The sequence below is a fragment of the Panthera pardus genome, unplaced genomic scaffold (genome assembly GCF_024362965.1).
Source record: "Panthera pardus isolate Hobbes unplaced genomic scaffold, ASM2436296v1 HiC_scaffold_27, whole genome shotgun sequence".
In the NCBI taxonomy this organism is placed as follows: Eukaryota; Metazoa; Chordata; class Mammalia; order Carnivora; family Felidae; genus Panthera; species Panthera pardus.
Window position 1 is genome coordinate 126,531,737 of NW_026526843.1, and position 17,909 is coordinate 126,549,645.

General features: G+C 34.5%; 1 protein-coding gene across 7 annotated transcripts in view; it reads left to right on the forward strand.

Annotated features, from left to right (window-relative positions):
- LOC128773888 (lysine-specific demethylase 6A-like) overlaps positions 1-17,909 on the forward strand; it is a 193,092-nt gene that overhangs the window by 127,924 nt on the left and 47,259 nt on the right. For 6 of the 7 annotated variants that reach the window (XM_053891928.1, XM_053891929.1, XM_053891931.1 and 3 more), the window contains 4 exons: positions 317-406; positions 2,756-2,848; positions 3,470-3,850; positions 11,667-12,442. In XM_053891928.1, coding sequence (XP_053747903.1) covers positions 317-406; positions 2,756-2,848; positions 3,470-3,850; positions 11,667-12,442 — 1,340 coding nt within the window. The remainder of the gene's footprint in view (positions 1-316; positions 407-2,755; positions 2,849-3,469; positions 3,851-11,666; positions 12,443-17,909) is intronic. The other variant, XM_053891932.1, reaches the window with a different exon arrangement.

Sequence of the window (17,909 nt, forward strand, 5' to 3'; positions counted from 1 at the left end):
ACACTTAATGTTACCACCTTCTGCTTACACTGAAGTAAGTTGAATGTTGTGTACCATGAACAGGCTGTTAGCTGTTTGACATATTTAGATAAGGGACCTCTTATGTTCTGGAATTGAAGAATAAATGTATATTTCAAATTTGTAAACTTCCAAATCGATTGTGCTTTTTAAGTTATTTTTTAAATAATTGAAATAGATAAGTCCTATGTGTTTGTAAATGCTCCAGTTCTTAGTCCTTTGTGTATTAGTTTTCATAACTGCTAGTGTTTGAATGTAACCAAATATTCTTTAATTTTACAAAATAAATTTTCCTCAGAATAGTTCTGAGAACTGGAATAGAACTGTTTCACATACTCCAGTACCACAGCAAGTTCATTCATTGTATTTGACACCACAGAAATTACAGGTATGAAAATTTTTTTTTTATTCCAATCAGTTAACATACCATATAGTAATAGTTTCAGGTATACAATGTGGTAATTTAGCAGTTCCATACAATAGTCTGTGTTCATCACAACTATACTTCTTAATCTCTGTCATCTATTTAACACATCCCTCCCTGCCTGCCCACTGGTAACCGCTTTTTCTGTATAATTAAGAGTCTGTTTCTTAATTTGTCTCTGTGTCTTTTTCCCCTTTGCTCATTTGTTTTGTTTCGTAAATTCCACTTGTGAGTGAAATCATATGGTATTTGCCTTTCTCTGACTGAGTTTATTTCACTTGGCATTATAATCTGTAGCTCCATCCATGTCTTGGCAAATAGCAAGAGTTCATTCTTTTTGATGACTGAGTAATATTCCATTGTATATATGATCGAATGCAGTTGCTAACACATTGGGTAGTTCTATTGTTAGGTTTTTGAGGAACCTCCGTACTGTTCAGAGTGGCTGCACCAGTTTGCATTCCAGTAGTGGAGAAAGGTTTCTTTTTGTCCACATCCTCCCCCGAACTTGTTTCCTTGTGTTGTTGGCTTTAGTCAGTCTCTCAAGGTGTGAGGTGTAGTTTTGATTTGCATTTTCCTGATGATGAATGATGATCATCTTTTTATGTGTCTGTTGGCCATCTGGATGTCTTCTTTGAAGAAATGTCTGTTCATGGCTTCAGCCCATTTTTAATTGGATTAATAGTTTTGGGGGGTGTGGAGTTACATAAATTCTTTATATATTTTGGACCTAGTCTTTTATTGCATATGTCATTTGCAAATACCTTCTCCCATTTTGTAGGTTGCCATTTAGTTTTGTGCAGAAGCTTTTTATTCTGAGGTTGCAATGGTTGATTTCTGCTTTCATCTGGCCTTACAAGATACGTATATTAAGAAGTTCCTACAGTTGATGTCAAAGGGTTATTGTGTGCCGTCTTGTAAGATTGTTATGGTTTCCAATGTTACACTTAAGTCTTTCATCCATTTTCAGTTTATTTTTGCATATGGTCTAAGAAAGTGGTCCAGACAGAAATCTTTTGCATGTTGCTCTCCCAGTTTCCCCAACACTATCTGTTGAAGAGACTGTCCTTTGTCTAGATTAATTGACCCTGTAGTTGTGGGTTAAAATTTTCTTTTGACAGATTTTCTCCCCTATTTTAAAGCAAGAGGTAGTAGTAAGTTTTCTTAGGCATTCATTCTTAAAATTGAATGACAGTAAACCAAATGAATTAGTACATAAGTATAATGAGCTCACATTTTCTGGAGTAACGGATTATACTTCATTTTAACATTTTTCTTTAAGAAGTAATACGTTCATGTGTTTGAAATACAAGAGTTATTGAAAGATACAGGGTATACAGGTTAAAGGCTTATTCTGGTTCCTTACTGTAGCCAGTTAATTTTCTTTTTCTGCAAATAACCGATGTTAGTTGCTTCCTTTGCATTTTTTGATGCAAAGGATATAGAGATATGTTGTACATGTAGAAGAATATATATTTGTCTCATAGATTCCTTACTTTTTTTTAAACAAATGTAGGTAGGGGCTCCTGGGTGGTGGCTCAGTCAGTTAAATATCCAACTTTGGCTCAGGTCATGATCTCGTGGTTCATAGGTTCCAGCTGTATCAGGCTCTGTGCTGACAGCTCAGAGCCTGGAGCCTGCTTCAGATTTGTGTCTCCATCTCTCTCTGCTCCTCCCCTACTCGTGCTTGCTGTCTCTCTCTCTCTCTCTCTCTTTCTCTTTCTCTCAATCTCTCTCTCTCTCTCTCTCAAAAATAAATAAAACATTTAAAAAAATTTTTTTAATGTAGGTACAGTGCCGTGTATAAATATTCAGAATCTTGGTGTTTGTTTCTTTTACATATGGATCTTCAAAACCTTTTCATGCTTATGTGTCACTTTCTTATTTTTGTTTTTTTATGGGTATAAAATCATGTTTTAAAACTGCATGGAGGCCACCCATTCTTTAACCATATTCCCATTGTTGGACTTTTCAGGTCATGTCCATTTGTTACAGTGTTGCTTATAAGCACTTTTGACTTTTGTTATACCACATTTTTGTTATTTTAACTAGTTTTCTCCATGAAGATTCTAATTTTCTCTCCTTTTACTGTATTTATTTTAAAACATAAAAATAACCTTCTGGTGAATTTTTGTTTTTAACCGTCTTTTCTTAGATTTCTGGAAAGATTGCATTTTAGAATTGATTACTTGAGCTTAGAAATCACCATATTTGACTAAACAAAGGTTCTGAGTTTGCAGTCTTTTCATTGACAGGTTGTCTGATTGGCTCTTATTTCTTAAGTTTAACTGTGTATTCTTTTTATTTTTTTAGCACTTGGAACAGCTGCGGGCAAATAGAGATAATTTAAATGCAGCACAGAAACTGATGCTGGAACAGTTGGAAAATCAGTTTGTCTTAATACAAGTATGTATATTATTTTTATCCTAATATTTATCTTCGTGTTAAATATTTGTCTTGACTACAATGTCATTTGAGAGTATATTAATTCTGATTTCTATTTTCTACATGAATCCAATAGCATTTATGTATGTGATCCTTAAATACCACCAGTGGGTGCCTTTTGATTTCTTAATAGCTATGATTTAATGTAGAACAAAACCATTCATATTATACTTTTTTTTTTTTTTTTTTTGCATATTCTTTCAGTTGTGTTCTCTGGGCTTATTTTCATTATTTTAGAATTAAAGTAGCCATATTGAGGTGGAGATGTTTTAAGGATTCCTTGATTTCAGGGATTTGGCATAAATGGAATAGAGTAGAAATTTGAAATTTCGTGATATTCATGATATAAAACAAGGCCTATAAATGACTGACTAATCATAACTTTAAAGTGCTTTCTTTTCCTTTATAACACTAAGAATTTTCTTTAAGTATATAATGAAAAGATTTTTGCTTTACCCATGTTTCAAATTTAAAATATATGTTTGTTAACATAGAGATAGTAAATATTATAATAATATTAGGGATGTATTGATTACACATTTTCAAAGTCACACAAGCAAGTTTTCTTTTTTGTTTTTGAAGATGGGACAGACAGGACAAACTACTGGAATTCCTAATGGGCCAATAGCTAACTCATCACTGCCTACAAACTTTATCTGTAGCCAGCAACCACATTCTACTCTGCCTAGACAATCTAGTGTCTCTCAGCCTGAAGTTCGCTCTGCTTGTTTTGAAAAGCCTTTGTCCAATGGACCATTTGCTGGAGGCTGTGCTCCTTTTGGCACATCAAAATCACTAGGGAGTACAGACAATATTTTGGTAGGCAATAATTATGTAACAGGAAGTGGAAGTAATGGAAATGTGCCTTACCTGCAGCAAAACACACTCATACTACCTCATACCTGCACAAACCTGACCAGCACAGAAGAGCCATGGAGAAAACAGCTGTCTGACTCCACTCAGGTAAAAGATTAGCTGCTTTGTTTGCTCTTAAATAATTTTTCTTTGACTTAAGTATATTTTGAGAAGAGAGATAAAATTTAATGAGTTTTTGTCTATAAAAATTAATTTTAATCATAAGTATATGAGAATTTTAAGTATTTTAGAAATGTATCAATTGAAAGACTATATGGTAGGTAGGGGCGACTGGGTGACTCAGGCGATTAAGCATCTGGCTCTTGATTTTGGCTTAGGTCATGATCTCATGGTTTGTGAATTCAAGCCCTGCCTCCTGTTTGGGATTCTCTCTTTTCTTCTCTCTCTGCCCCCAACCTATTTGCACATGTGCACTTTATCTCTCAAAATCAGTAAACTGAAAAAAAAAGAAAGACTGTATTGTAGAGCACTTCTAGGTTTATGGAAAATGGAGCAGAAAGTATAAAAAATTTATGTCTTGTAATAGTGTGGTGTGATAATTACAAATAAGGTATTATTTTTATTTAATGTGTATTTATTTTTGAGAGAGAGAGAGAGAGGGCATGTGAGTGGGGGCGGGGCAGAGAGATGGAAACAGAATCTGAAGCAGGCTCCAGACTCTGAGCTGTCAGCACAGAGCCCGACATAGCGCTCAAACCCACATACCGTGAGATCATGACCTGATCCAAAGTCAGACATTTTCTCGACTAAGCCACCCAGGTTCCTCTGATAAGTTATATTATTAATACACTATTATTAACTTTAAGCACATAATTTACATTTTTTCTTGGTGTCATACTTTATACAGTACTGACAAAATGGTAATAATACATGTTCACCTTTATAGTATCATACAAAATAGATTTCACTGTCCTAAACATACCCTGTACTTCCATCTATTTATTCTTCCTTCACATCCCTGAAACTATGCCAGTAAACTATCTTTTTTAAGTTTGTTTATTTTGAGAGAGCACTAGCAGGAGAGGGGCAGAGAGAGAGTGGGAGACAGAAACGTCCAAGCTTGCTGTCTGGGTCTCAGTCTCATGACTGTGAAATCATTACCCAAGCTGATATCGAGTCGCTTGTCCCTCAATAACATGTATTTTTATAGTTTTTATATTGTTGCCTTTTCCATGGGTCACATAGCTGAAATCAGTATAGTATGTTACCCTTTTAGAATGGTTTCTTTCATTTGCTAGTTTGCATTTTAGGTTCTTCCATGTCTTTTCCTTGACATGATAACCATTTTCTTTTTCATCACTGAATCATATTCCATAGTTTTAATTAACTACAGTTTAGTTTTCCTTTTGTTTACTGAAGGACTTCTTGGTTATTTGTAAATTTTTGCAATTATGAATAAAGCTACCTATAAACATATACGTGCAGTTCTGTGGACATAAACTTTTCAGCATCTTTGTGTGAAAAGAGCATGATTGCTGATAACAGTGTTTAGTTTTATGTAAAACTTAACAAATGAGCTTATAAAGCATCTTATAAAGCATACCATTTTGCATTCCCACCTGCAATGACTAAGACTTTTTATTCCAACTTTTCTTGTCATTTGATGGTAAAAGGGTTCTAAGTTTGGGGAGTATAAACAAAGTACCATACAGTGGATAGTTTTTAAATAACAGAAATTTCTTTCTCACAGTTCTGGAGGCTAGAAATTCATGATCGGGGTACTGGTAGGTTTGGTATCTGTTGAAGGCCCTCTTTTGGCTCATAATCACCTTTCTTCTACTGTCATCAAATGGCAGGAGAAATAAGGGAACTCTCTTGGGTCCTTCTTATAAAGGCACCAATTCCTCACTTGAAGGATGACCCGATCATTTCTAAAATGTCCCATATCCGGATACCATCATATTATGTATTAACTTTCAACATACAGATTTTAGGAGTACAATTGCTTTTATGGTCTTAGTAGTTTGGACGTCAGTAACTCGAATAGGGATATGGTGGTATCTCATTGTTTTAGTTTTATAATTCTCTAAGGCATTCTGGAGCATCATTTCATGCCATCTGTGTATTAGCTTTGTGAGGTATGTATTCAGATCTTTTGACCAGTTTTTAATTCGACTATTTTCTTATGTTGGGTTTTAAGCATTTTTCCCTTCTGTATACTGTTTAATGGTCCTTAATCACATGTGACTCTTAACAAATTTCTCCCAATTTCTGCTTCTCTTCCCATTCTCTGACAGTGTCTTTCCCAGAGCATAAGTTTTTAATTTTAATGAAAGTCCAGCATACCAATTCTTTCATGATCATGCCTTACAACTTATATTTGACAAATCTTCTCCATGGCTGAGGTATCTAGATTTTCCCCTATGTTAATCATAGTTTCATATTTTCACATTGTACATTTAGGTCAGTGACCCACTTTCAGTTTTGTTGTATGGAGGGTGTAAGATCTTTGTCAAGGTTCATTTTTTTTCTTAATGTGGATGTTTAGTTGTTCCAGCACCATTAATTGAAAAGAGGTACTCTGCTCCATTACAGTAATGCTTTTGCTCTTTTATCAAATAGCTGTTGATTGATTTATGTGAATCTGTTTCTCAGCCCTATAATATGTTTTCTTAATCCGTTTGTTTATTCCTTGATGCTTTGATTAATGTAGCGTGATACTAAATCCAGAAATCAAGTAATGCAGTTCTTTCCTGCAATATTGTGTCGGCTCTTTTGGATGTTTTGTTTTTCAGTATAAACTTCTGAATCACTCTGTCAGCTTTCATAAAAATACTGCTGGGAATTTTATTTGGATGCTTTGAATCTGTAGATGAAGTTTGTAAGAATTGACATCTTAAAATATCAAAGTATGAGGGGCACATGGCTGGCTTAGTTGGCAGCACATCTAACACTTTTTAAAAATTTGTTTTTCTTTATCAATATTCAAGTTTTAACATACAGTGTAGTCTTGACTTCAGGAGAAGAACCCAGTGATTTATGACACCCAGTGTTCATCTGGAAAAGTGCTTCCTTGATGTCCATCACTTATTTAATCTAAACTCCTCCATACCCTGCCTCCCTCTACAACAACCCTCAGTTTGTTTTCTGTATGTAAGATTCTTATGGTTTGCCTCCCTCTCTGGTTTTATCGTATTTTTCCTTCCCTTTCCTATGTTCATCTATTGAATTTCTCAACTTCCATGTGTGAGTGAAAACGTATGATTTATGTCTTTCTCTAATTTATTTTGTTTAGCATAATACCCTCCAGTTCCATCCACGTTGTTGAAACCGGCAAGATTTTGGTCTTTTTCCTCGCCAGATAGTATTCCATTCTATATATGTACCACATCTTTTCTATCCAGTCATCAGTTGATGGACATTTGGGATCTTCCCATGATTTGGCTAATGTTGATGGCACCACTGTAAAACTTGGGGGTACATATGCTGCTTCAAATCAGCATTTTTGTATCCTTTGGATAAATTCCTAGTGGTGTAGTTGCTGGTTTATAGGGTAGTTCTATTTTCAGTTTTTTTGAGGAACCTCCACACTGTTTTCCAGAGTGGTTGCACCAGTTTACATTCCCACCAACAGTGCAAAAGAGTTCCCCTTTAACTATATTCTCACTACCAACTGTTGTTGCCTGATTTGTTAATTCTAGCCATTCTGACAGGTTTAAGGTGGTATCTCATTGTGGTTTAGGTTAGTGTTTCCCTGATGATGAGAGATGTTGAGCATCTTTTCATTTGTCAGTTTGCCATGTGTATCTCTTCTTTGGAAAAATGTCTACTCGTGTCTTTTGCCCTTTTCTTCACTGGGTTATTTTTGTGTGTGTGTGTTGAATTTGGTTTATTCTTTTCAGATTTTGGATACTAACTCTTTATCTGATACGTCATTTGCAGATATATTCTCACATTCCATCATTGTGTTTTAGTTTAGTTGTTTCCTTTGGTGTGCAGAAGCTTTCTATCTTGATGAGGTCCAAGAGTTCATTTTTGCTTTTGTTTCCCTTGCCTCCAGAGACATGTGGAGTAAGAAGTTACTGTGGCTGAGGTCAGAGTGGTTTCTTCCTATTTTCTCCTGTAGGATTTTGATGGTTTCCTGCTCCCATTTACGTTTTTCAACCATTTTGAATTTATTTTTGTAAGTGGTGTAAGAAAGTGGTCCACTTTCATTCTTCTGCATATTGATGTCCAGTTTTCCCAACACCATTTACTAAAGAGACTTTTTTGGGTCACTTGGATGGCTCAGTTGGTTAAGTGTCCGACTTTGGCTCAGGTCATGATTTCATGGTTCATGAGTTTGAGCCCTGTGTTAGAGTGCTCGTGTGTCAGCACAGAGCCCAATATTGGGCTCAGACTCGTGAATGGTGAGATCATGACCTGAGCCGAATTCGATGCTTTAACTGACTGAGCCACTCAGGTGCCCCCATGATGTTCTTTACTATATTTCCTGTGCTGTGCTTTTCTTCCTGTAATATATTTTATAACTGAAGTTTGTACCTCTTAATCCTGTTCATTTATTTTGCATGTCTTCCTACAACCCTCCCCTCTGGTAACTACCAATTTATTCTCTGTATTTGAGTCTGTTTCTGTTTATTTGTTCATTTATTTTGCTTTTATTTTTCCACATATATGTGAAACCATGAAGTATTTGCCTTTCTCTCAGTTATTTCATTTAACATCATATTCTTTGGGTCCATTCATGTTATCACCAATGACAAGATTTCGTCTTTTTGCGACTTAGTAGCAGTTTTTCATTGTGTATTTTTAAATCACATTTTCATTATTCATCTATATACTGGCCCTTTGGGTTGCTTTCCTAATTTGGCTATTGTATAAGTAATAAACATAGAATTGCATATATTTTTTTGAATTAGAAGTTTTGTATTCTGTGGGTAAGCATCCAGTACTGGAAGTGTTGAATCACATATTTCTATTTTTAATTTTTTAATTTCCATTTTAATTTTTAGAACCTTCATACCATTTTCCATAGCATTTGTACCAATTTACATTCCTACCAGTAGTCTGCAAAGTTCCTTTTTCTGTATGTCTTCTTCAACACTTAGTAATTTTGTAATTTTTTGATTTTAGTCATTGTGAACAGGTTTAAGGTAGTATCTCATTGTAGTTTTCATTTGCATTTCTCTAATGATGAATGATCATCATCTCAAAAGATGTTGCATCTTTTCTTGCGTCTTTGGCCATCTCTGTCTTTGGAGAAATATCTATTCAGGTCCTCTATTTTTTAATTGGACTCTTCAGGTTTTTGGTATTGACTTCTTTTTTTTTTTTTTTTTTTTTTTATAACATTTATTTATTTTTGAGAGGCCGAGCAAGACAGAGCACAAGTGGGGGAGGGGCAGAGAAAGGGGGTTACATAGAACCCAAAGCAGGCTCCAGACTCTGACCTGTCAGCACAGAGCCTGATGCGGTGCTCACACTCACAGACAGCAAGATCATGACCTGAGCCAATGTTGGCCACTTAACCGACTGAGCCACCCAGGTGACCCGGTATTGACTTCTTTATAGATTTTGGATACTGAGCACTTAATGGATATATCATTTATAGATATCTTCTCCCATTTGATAGGTTGTTTGTTTTGTTGATGGTTTCATTCACTGGCAGATGCTTTTTATTTTAATGAAGTCCCTGTGGTTCATTTGTGCTTTTGTTCCCCTTGCCATGGGAGACATATTTAGGAAAATAAACATCAAAGAAATTAATGTCTCTTGTTTTTTATGATGTTTTAGGTGCAGTTTTTTTGTGTTTTAGTTAGGGTTTTCTGACCTTGGATTTGTCACCTAAAGTTTTTCATTAATACAGTGTTTGGCCTTGACATTTTTAAGTATGGATTTTGGTGGTCTGTATCTTTATGGTCAGCAGTTTCTTATATTGGACATTACTCACTTAAAGTCTGTATTGTAATTACTGTGTTTAATGTTTTTTCTGAATTTGTTTTTTACCTTAGTAAGTTGCTCATTGATAAGTCTCTGAATTTTGTTTGTTTGCAGCCATTATCTTGTCTTTAACCTCTAGTTTTAATTTTTAACTTGGTTTTCTAAGAGTTTTTCCTTTGTACATAAAAGGTTAATGGTCAACTAATGTATTATGGCCAACATGTGTTCACAGTCGTTCAGGCTTCTATCAGCTGTCTATTTATTGGGTTCGGTTGAGGAATACAGTGAAAGTTGCAGTCAGTTCTCCAGTCCTTCTTTATTTTCACTATACCATGGATTTCCTTTGAAGGAATTAATAAATTCAAAATACTCTGATTCATAGCTAGAGAAGTAATAAAAGTACTAATTTTTAATGTCTCTGGGTCAGTTTTGACTACGGTGAATGAAGTTTTTATTTGCCTACTTTGGAATATTTTGAATGTTGATTCTATTAGACTACAATATTTGGGGGTGTGTGGCTGAGGTCATGATCTCATAGGTTTTGCGTTTGAGGCCCGGTCAGGTTCTGTGGTGACAGCTCAGAACTGAAGCCTGCTTCAGATTCTGTGTATCCCTCTGTCTCTGCCCCTCCCTTACTCACATTGTCTCTCTCTCTTTCAAAAATAAACATTAAAAAAATTTTTTTAATAACAATATTTGCTACTTTTGTTTTATGAAAACTGATTTTGTATAACAAGGATTTTATCTGAATTACTCCACGATTGTTCTTTTGCTTAATTATTTAATACTGAATTGTTCTTTTTTACTCTTAATTTGTGTCATTTTTAACATTTCCAGTATTAAGGTAGATTAAATATAAATATTTCTTATATAAAACATTGTTTTTAGGGTATCTTAGACAGCAAAACTTAATGTCAACAGCATGCTGACAGATTTTAATTAATTAAAATTGACTTTTATGTATATACAACTTAATTCCATTTCATATGAAAACAGAAGACTTTTGCCTTGTCACTACATTGAATTAATTACCAACTCAGAAAGAAGCTACTGTAAGATTTTCTCTAGGGTTTTGAGGTTTTTAACTACATGTAGAGTTTTGTATTAACAATATGTCAATGTATAATTATATTTGTAATTCTAAAGAAGTTATATATTACTTATTACTTTAATCAGTGTTGCTAAATTACTGTTGGTAAATGAGTTCTTTTTAGAGCAGTTTACAATACTAAAGAGAAATTTCAGGTAATATTAATTTAATTCATCGCTTATAGTATTTTAATTCCATTAAGTAATTTCTGTTTGATTTAAAACTTGTTTTTATTTCAATAAATTATTCTATAAAAATGCTTTAACATTATCCCTATATTCTTTTGATGTCAATTTGGGAGAAAAATGTCTTCAATTCTTAATTAGTGGGGACACTGCGCTTAAAATGTCCTCTTGGGCTGTGAGGGGTGTGGTTAAGAGCATAGAATTCCATGTAAGTAATACCTTGAAATATTTTCATCGATTAATAGTTTTGCATTTTTGATGAAGGATACCTGCTAAATTTATGTTATAGGGTCACTGGTAATTTTAATGGTTGTGTAAGTATACTTCCTGTATGAAATTTATAATACTTTTTAGATAAATGACTTGTGTTATTTAGTCTGTGTTATGACTTGGCAATGGCTGTGTGTAATAAATTTACAGATATGTTTCTCTTAACGTGAAAATGTGTCTATCAGAATTGAACTCTAAAAATTCTTAAAGCCTTATGTGAAGAAATATTGTTGCACACTAATGAACAGAGTAAAATTATGCAGCCTCGTTACATAATTTTTGCTAAGAATATTAGCTACATTTAATCAGTGGATTTTAGGAACTTTTTAAAACAATTTTTAGGGTTTGAGTTAAAGTATATTGCACATTGTTTTTGGTGGCTCTTTAAACATTTATAATCCTATTATTCTGCATTCATATTCTCAGTTTGCATAATAGATTTAAACAAATTTTGGTAATTTCTTTTCTGTTTTTCAAGGGGCTTCACAAAGGTCAGAGTTCACATTTGGCAGGATCTCATGATGAACAACCTCCTTTTCACACTGGGCCTGCCCAGTATCTCCAGGCAGCTAGCACTGCTATTCAGAAACAGACTGGACATCAAACTCTGCCTAGCAATTCAGTAACACAGGGAGCTGCTCTCAATCACCTCTCCTCTCATATTGCTACCTCAGGTGGACAACAAGGCATTACCTTTACCAAAGAGAGCAAACCTTCAGGAAATCGATCTTTGGTGCCTGAAACAAGCAGGCAATTTGGAGACACACCTAATGGCTGTGCTGGTGTCAAAGGACTTTCTAATCATGTTCAGCAGTTGATGGCAGAACCTGTTTGCAATCCTAACAATGGAGATTCCCTATCACCAAATGTACAAATTTCAGATAATCCTCAGATGTCTGCCTTGTTGATTGGAAAAGCCAGTGACAGTGAGGGGACTGGAGCCTGTGACAAAGTTAATAATTTTCACCCCACTGTTGATACAAAGAATAATAATTCTGTTGCCTCGTCACCCTCTTCAGTCATTTCTACTGCAACTCCTTCTCCAAAATCCATTGAACAGACAACTACACACATTGTTCCCAGCCTTAACAGTCCTCACAGGTCAAATACACTTAATGGAGAAGGGCTAGAGAACTCACAGAGCTCTGTAAAAACAGACCTGCCTATAATTAGCCAAAAACCTGGTCCTCATGTTATACCATCAATGTCTGTGTCCATATATTCCAGTTCCTCAGAAGTTCTGAAGGCATGCAGGTTAGTATGGGAAAATTTGTCACAAAATGAGAATGGTTGACTACTGTTGACATCAGAAAACTGAAATAATATTTTGATTTTATAAGTAATAGCAATTATGTAACAAAGAAACAACTATGTAAAAAGTGATACAGTCACTTATGTAAAATACTCGTTTCCTAAGGTTCTTTGTTATGTGTTGGTGTTATGGTCATACCTTATAAGTGTATCCAATGTGAAAAGCATTTTCTTATACCTCCCTTATATGAGAGGCATGTTTCTTATCTAAAAGTGTCTTCTGGTTATTAGAGTTCTCTATTTTTCCATGATTAACCTTATTCTGGGAATTGAGACCTGAGAATGAGTTTAAGTCATACTTGATAGAAAACAGAAAAAAAAAAAAAAAAGACTAGAAAACTATAACTGTGATTTCTTTTTAGTAACAATTTTTTCTGACTATGAAGGGATTGTAAAGTGTATAGGAGGAATTTGAAAATATAACAGACTGTCAGTCACTCTGTTGAGGGCAGCCATATTCTGCTATTCTGAGAAATTTCTTAATGGTGCAGTGCCTTTCCCCTCCAAAAAAAAAAAGAAAAAAAATCAAGAATAAGGAAGACTTTCTTTGTGAAACTATATAGATTTCCCCCTCCTATGTGTCTTAATTTTACCTTTATAAAAAAGTCTTATTGAGATATGATTCACATGCCTTATAGTTTGCTCATTTAAAATATATTTTATTGGATTTTAGTATACTCCCAGATATGTGCACCTACCACCACAGTCAGTTTTAATTTTTTTTTAAACGTTTTTTTAATTTATTTTTGAGACAGAGAGAGACCGAGCATGAACAGGGGAGGAGCAGAGAGAGAGGGAGACACAGAATCTGAAACACGCTCCAGGCTCTGAGCTGTCAGCACAGAGCCCGATGCGGGGCTCGAACTCACGGACTGTGAGATCGTGACCTGAGCCGAAGTCGGACGCTTAACCGACCAAGCCACCCAGGCGCCCCACCACAGTCAGTTTTATAGCAGTTGTAGCACCTCAAAAACCTGACATCAAGTTTTTAATTCAGTGTTTTTATTCTGTTAGTACTAAACACAATGAAATCAAATCCTAAATGAAATAATAGATTATCAGTTTCCTTTCTTGCATTTACTCATGGATATCCCTTAAAAGAAGCAATGTAAAACTTAGATGAACTCAGTTAAAGGGCTGCAGTAAACTTAGTACATAACATTTGAAATTTGAATACTGATAATTGGATTTTAGTTTTTTTCTAATTGAGGTTAAAATTAAGTAATATAGAAAGTAAAAATTTTTGAACTACCTTGACTGTTTTGTTTACTACAGTTTAAAAGGTGAAAATAATTCCAGGTAATGACCCTGAAACTGGCAGTTTTTAGGTATTCTTTGTCTAAAATTTCTTCAGGAGCGTTTGGGTGGCTCAGTCAGTTAAGTGTCTGACTTCGGCTCAGGTCATGATCTCGTAGTCTGTGAGTTCAAGCCCCGCGTCGGCTCTGTGCTGACAGCTCAAAGCCTGGAGCCTGCTTCAGATTCTGTGTCTCCCTCTTTCTCTCTGTTCCTCCCCCACTCACGCTCTGTCTCTCTTTTTCACTCTCCACAATAAATCAACATTAAAAATTAAAAATAAATAAATAAATAAATAAATAAAATTTCTTCAGATGTTGAGTCGCTTATTTAATAGATAGCAAGTCAGCCATTAATTGTGGGTCACTAAGAAAGTTCTACATTAAAGCACATTTTAAAATTCATATGTAACTTGTGCTTGCAGCCACCTAGTGTGAAGTAATGGGACTAATGTAAAGAATTAATATTTTGTGTAAAGTTATAATTAAGTATAATTGGTATTTTCCATATTTTTAGTAGATTGTAATCTTCATCTCATTTTTTGAAATGTATGGAAACATTCACTTCTCAGTAAAATATTTTTTTGAGATTCAATTTTGACTTGGAAAGTACTAAAAGGACTTTTGCCTTACCCCAGATGTGTAGTTTTATTTTTTGAAGTCACAAGTATTGGTGCACCTGGGTAGCTTAGTTGGAAGAGCATGTGACTCTTGATCTCAGGGTTGTGAGTTCCAGGCTCCCCCCACCCCACTGGTTATGGAGATTACTTTAAAAACAAAATCTTCAAAATAATAATAATAAAGTTGAAGGTATCTTTATTTAAAATACCACTAGGAACCTGTGATTTCATGTTTTTTTCAGTTAATGTAGCTATTAATTTATTATTGAAGGTATATTAGCCACCACCACCCCCTACTTCCTTCAGAGAACAGAGGGGAAAAACAAAGAATAGGACAGAGGAAAGAGAATAACCGAACAGGTTCTGAAAAGTTGAGGTTAAGTATGAGGGTTAGTATTCTGAGGCTTTCAGATAGAGCCATGTTGGCAAGTGATAACGGTCTTTGACCAGTTCTGTTAAGTAATATTGATGTTTTCTGCACAGGACTCTGAATTCATATTACTGCAAAGTAACCATCAGTGTGAGAGAGTCTTTACCTGGTTAAGAAACTTCTGGAGGAAAGAAACTTAAATTGTATATGATTTCATCTGTAGAATACCGTTCACTTTTTGTTCTAAATGATAATGTTTGAAAGTAAATTTAAATAAGGTGTCTTAAAAATATTTTTTACTTAGTAAAAATTTCCCTAATAGGAAGTTAACTACATTTAAGAAGAATCTTTCAAAATGAAATAAACTCTTAATCTTTCCTACATCTACTCTTTTTTCCCCCAATTTCTTTTCTTTAACATGTTGGGTTTTTATAGTAAAGTTTCCTCTGAAGAATTATATATTTTTCTAAATTATTATTTAGAAAATTCTACATTTTTATTGTCTACATCTCTATACTTTTTTCCCTGAGGTTGATACTGTATTTTGGGTGTTTTGTTTGTTAATTTTTTTTAATGTTTAATTTTGAAAGAGAGAGAGACAGAGCATGAGTGGTGGAGGAGTAGAGAGAAAGGGAAACACAGAATGTGAAGCAGGCTCTAGGCTGGCACAGAGCCCAATGTGGGGTTCAAACCCACAAACCATGAGATCATGACCTGAGCCGAAGTTGCACCCTTAACTGACTAAGCCACCCAGGCACCCCTGGTTTTGTTTTTCAAGTAGGCTATAAGCCCAGTGTGGAGACCAACTTGAGGGTCTAAACTCAGGACCCTGAGACACAAGACTTGAGCTGAGATCAGAAGTCAGACAATTAATCGACTGAGCCACCTAGGCACCCCAGTATTATGTATTTTAGCAGAGAGAACTTGTGGTTCCTTTCTTACTACAAACATGTATTTGTTCTGTGAGGTAAACTGTAGTTTCTGACTTGATGATTATAGGCAGAACTATATTAAGCAATTAGTAATGTGATTTCATTATATTACTTGTTCTGCGTTTTCTCACATGTCTGTTCTTCATAAAGTTTTAGAGTCATAGTTACTTTGAAATTACTATTGTTTGGTTCATCTTGGTTGCACTTATAGTAATTGCCTCTTTTTAAGAGTTTTAATTTAATTTTTTAATTTTTATTTTTATTTTTTGAGAGAGAGTGCAAGAGTGGGGAATAGAGCAGAGAGAAAATCCTAAGCAGCTTCAATGCAAGGCATGATCTCACTACAAATAGATCATAGCCTGAATCAAAATCGAGTCAATGCCTAACTAACTGAGCTACCCATATGCCCCCAAGAGTTTTAATTTTATAATTTTAGATATCAAGTGATTGAATTAGTTTTGACTCTCATGTATGCGAGATGCTATTGAGTTTTAATGCATTGGCCTAATGAAGATGCTTGAATTTTTCCTTTATCAGCTTCAAACAGAATTTTTTTACTTGTAAACAAATATTCTGGGGTGCTTGGGTAGCTTAGTCAGTTAAGTGTGTGCTTCTTGATTTTGGCTCAATCATGATCTCATGATTTGTGAGATTGAGTCCCATGGTCGGGCTCTGATCTGACAGCTGGGGCAAACTTGGGATTCTCACCCTTTCCCTCTGTCTGTCTCTTCCCCTCCAATGTGCACGTGTGTGTACCCCCTCTCAAAATAAGTAAACTTGGAAAAAAAGAAAAATATTCTGTGAAGTTTATAAATTAGACTCAATTCTGTATTTTTAAAACCTTAAATGGGTTTAAGGTAAACATAATGGGCCATTGTGTTTTGTAAACAGATACTTGGACCTATTGTTTTAACATTTAACCTTAATCAGTAGTTAAGTGTAATAAAAGTTTAGTTTAATATATGTTTGCACATTCTTTTATTTAGAAAAAAGAAGTCAGGGCACCCGGGTGGCTCAGTTGGTTTAAATGTCCGACTTTGGCTCAGGTCATGATCTTACAACTCATGAGTTTGAGCCCTGCATCAGGCTCTGTGCTGACAGTTCAGAGCCTGGAGCCTGCTTTGGATTCTCTCTCCCCTCTCTGTCCCTCCCCCATTGCACTGAATCTGTCTCTCTCTCTCTCTCAAAAATAAACACTAAATTTTTTAAAAAATAAATAAATAAAAGAACTCAGTAATTTTAAACCTGTTTCCTAACTTTCAGAAGTTCTTTGTTGTATTTTATTTTCTTATTTTAAGTAGACTCCATGCCCATTATGGGACTTGATAAAGATCATGACCCATAGATAAAAGAGTTGCATGCTGTGCTGAGTCACCCTGGCACCCCAAAAGCTTTTTGTTATAGTGAAAAAAAAATAGGCTTTATATCCTCAAGGATATTTAATAATAGCATCTGAAAAGTTGGGAGGTATTGCACTTGAAGCTCTATTTCTCCTTAGCCTAAAGAACTGAAAGTTATTCTTTTCTTTAGCTAAAATAAAGCTAATTAATAAATGGTAATTTGCTTTCAGTTTGTTTTATTACATGAACTTAAATTTTAAAAACCTACTTTGTTCTGAAGTTAACACAGTTATTGATATATATTTTATTCTCTGAAATAGTTTTCACAGACTTTGAAATTTTGGTATTTTTAAGAGCTTTTCCCTTATATATGTGTTGCTTATTTTTTAATTTAATAATTGAATAGGACAATCTGATTTCAAAGACTTTTTTTCACAGTTTTCTGAGTGTTTTTTTTTTTAAGTTTTAAAGATTGAGAAATACTTCTCCAGTGTTCTTATGTTAAAAAAAAAAGTTTGCATTTGAGATTAATTTTCCTACATAGTAACAATTTGTAGTTTGCAACTATACATACCACTATAAAAATTATTGTAATAAAGTATAAGTTTATAGTAAAGTGGTATCTTCCTGAATACACAAAAAATCCATTTTGAAAACAAAATAAATGTCTTGTAGATTTCAAAGTTGTCAAAAGTTATTCTGGAAATAAGACATTTGAGAAAAGAAACAAATCTTACTATGAAATTGTTATCTAATCCTTTTTTGTTGGTGGTGGTTCAAATTACTGTTAACATTGTTGTGATGACCACTGGATGTTGTTGTATAAGTGATGAATCACTGAATTCTACTCCTGAAA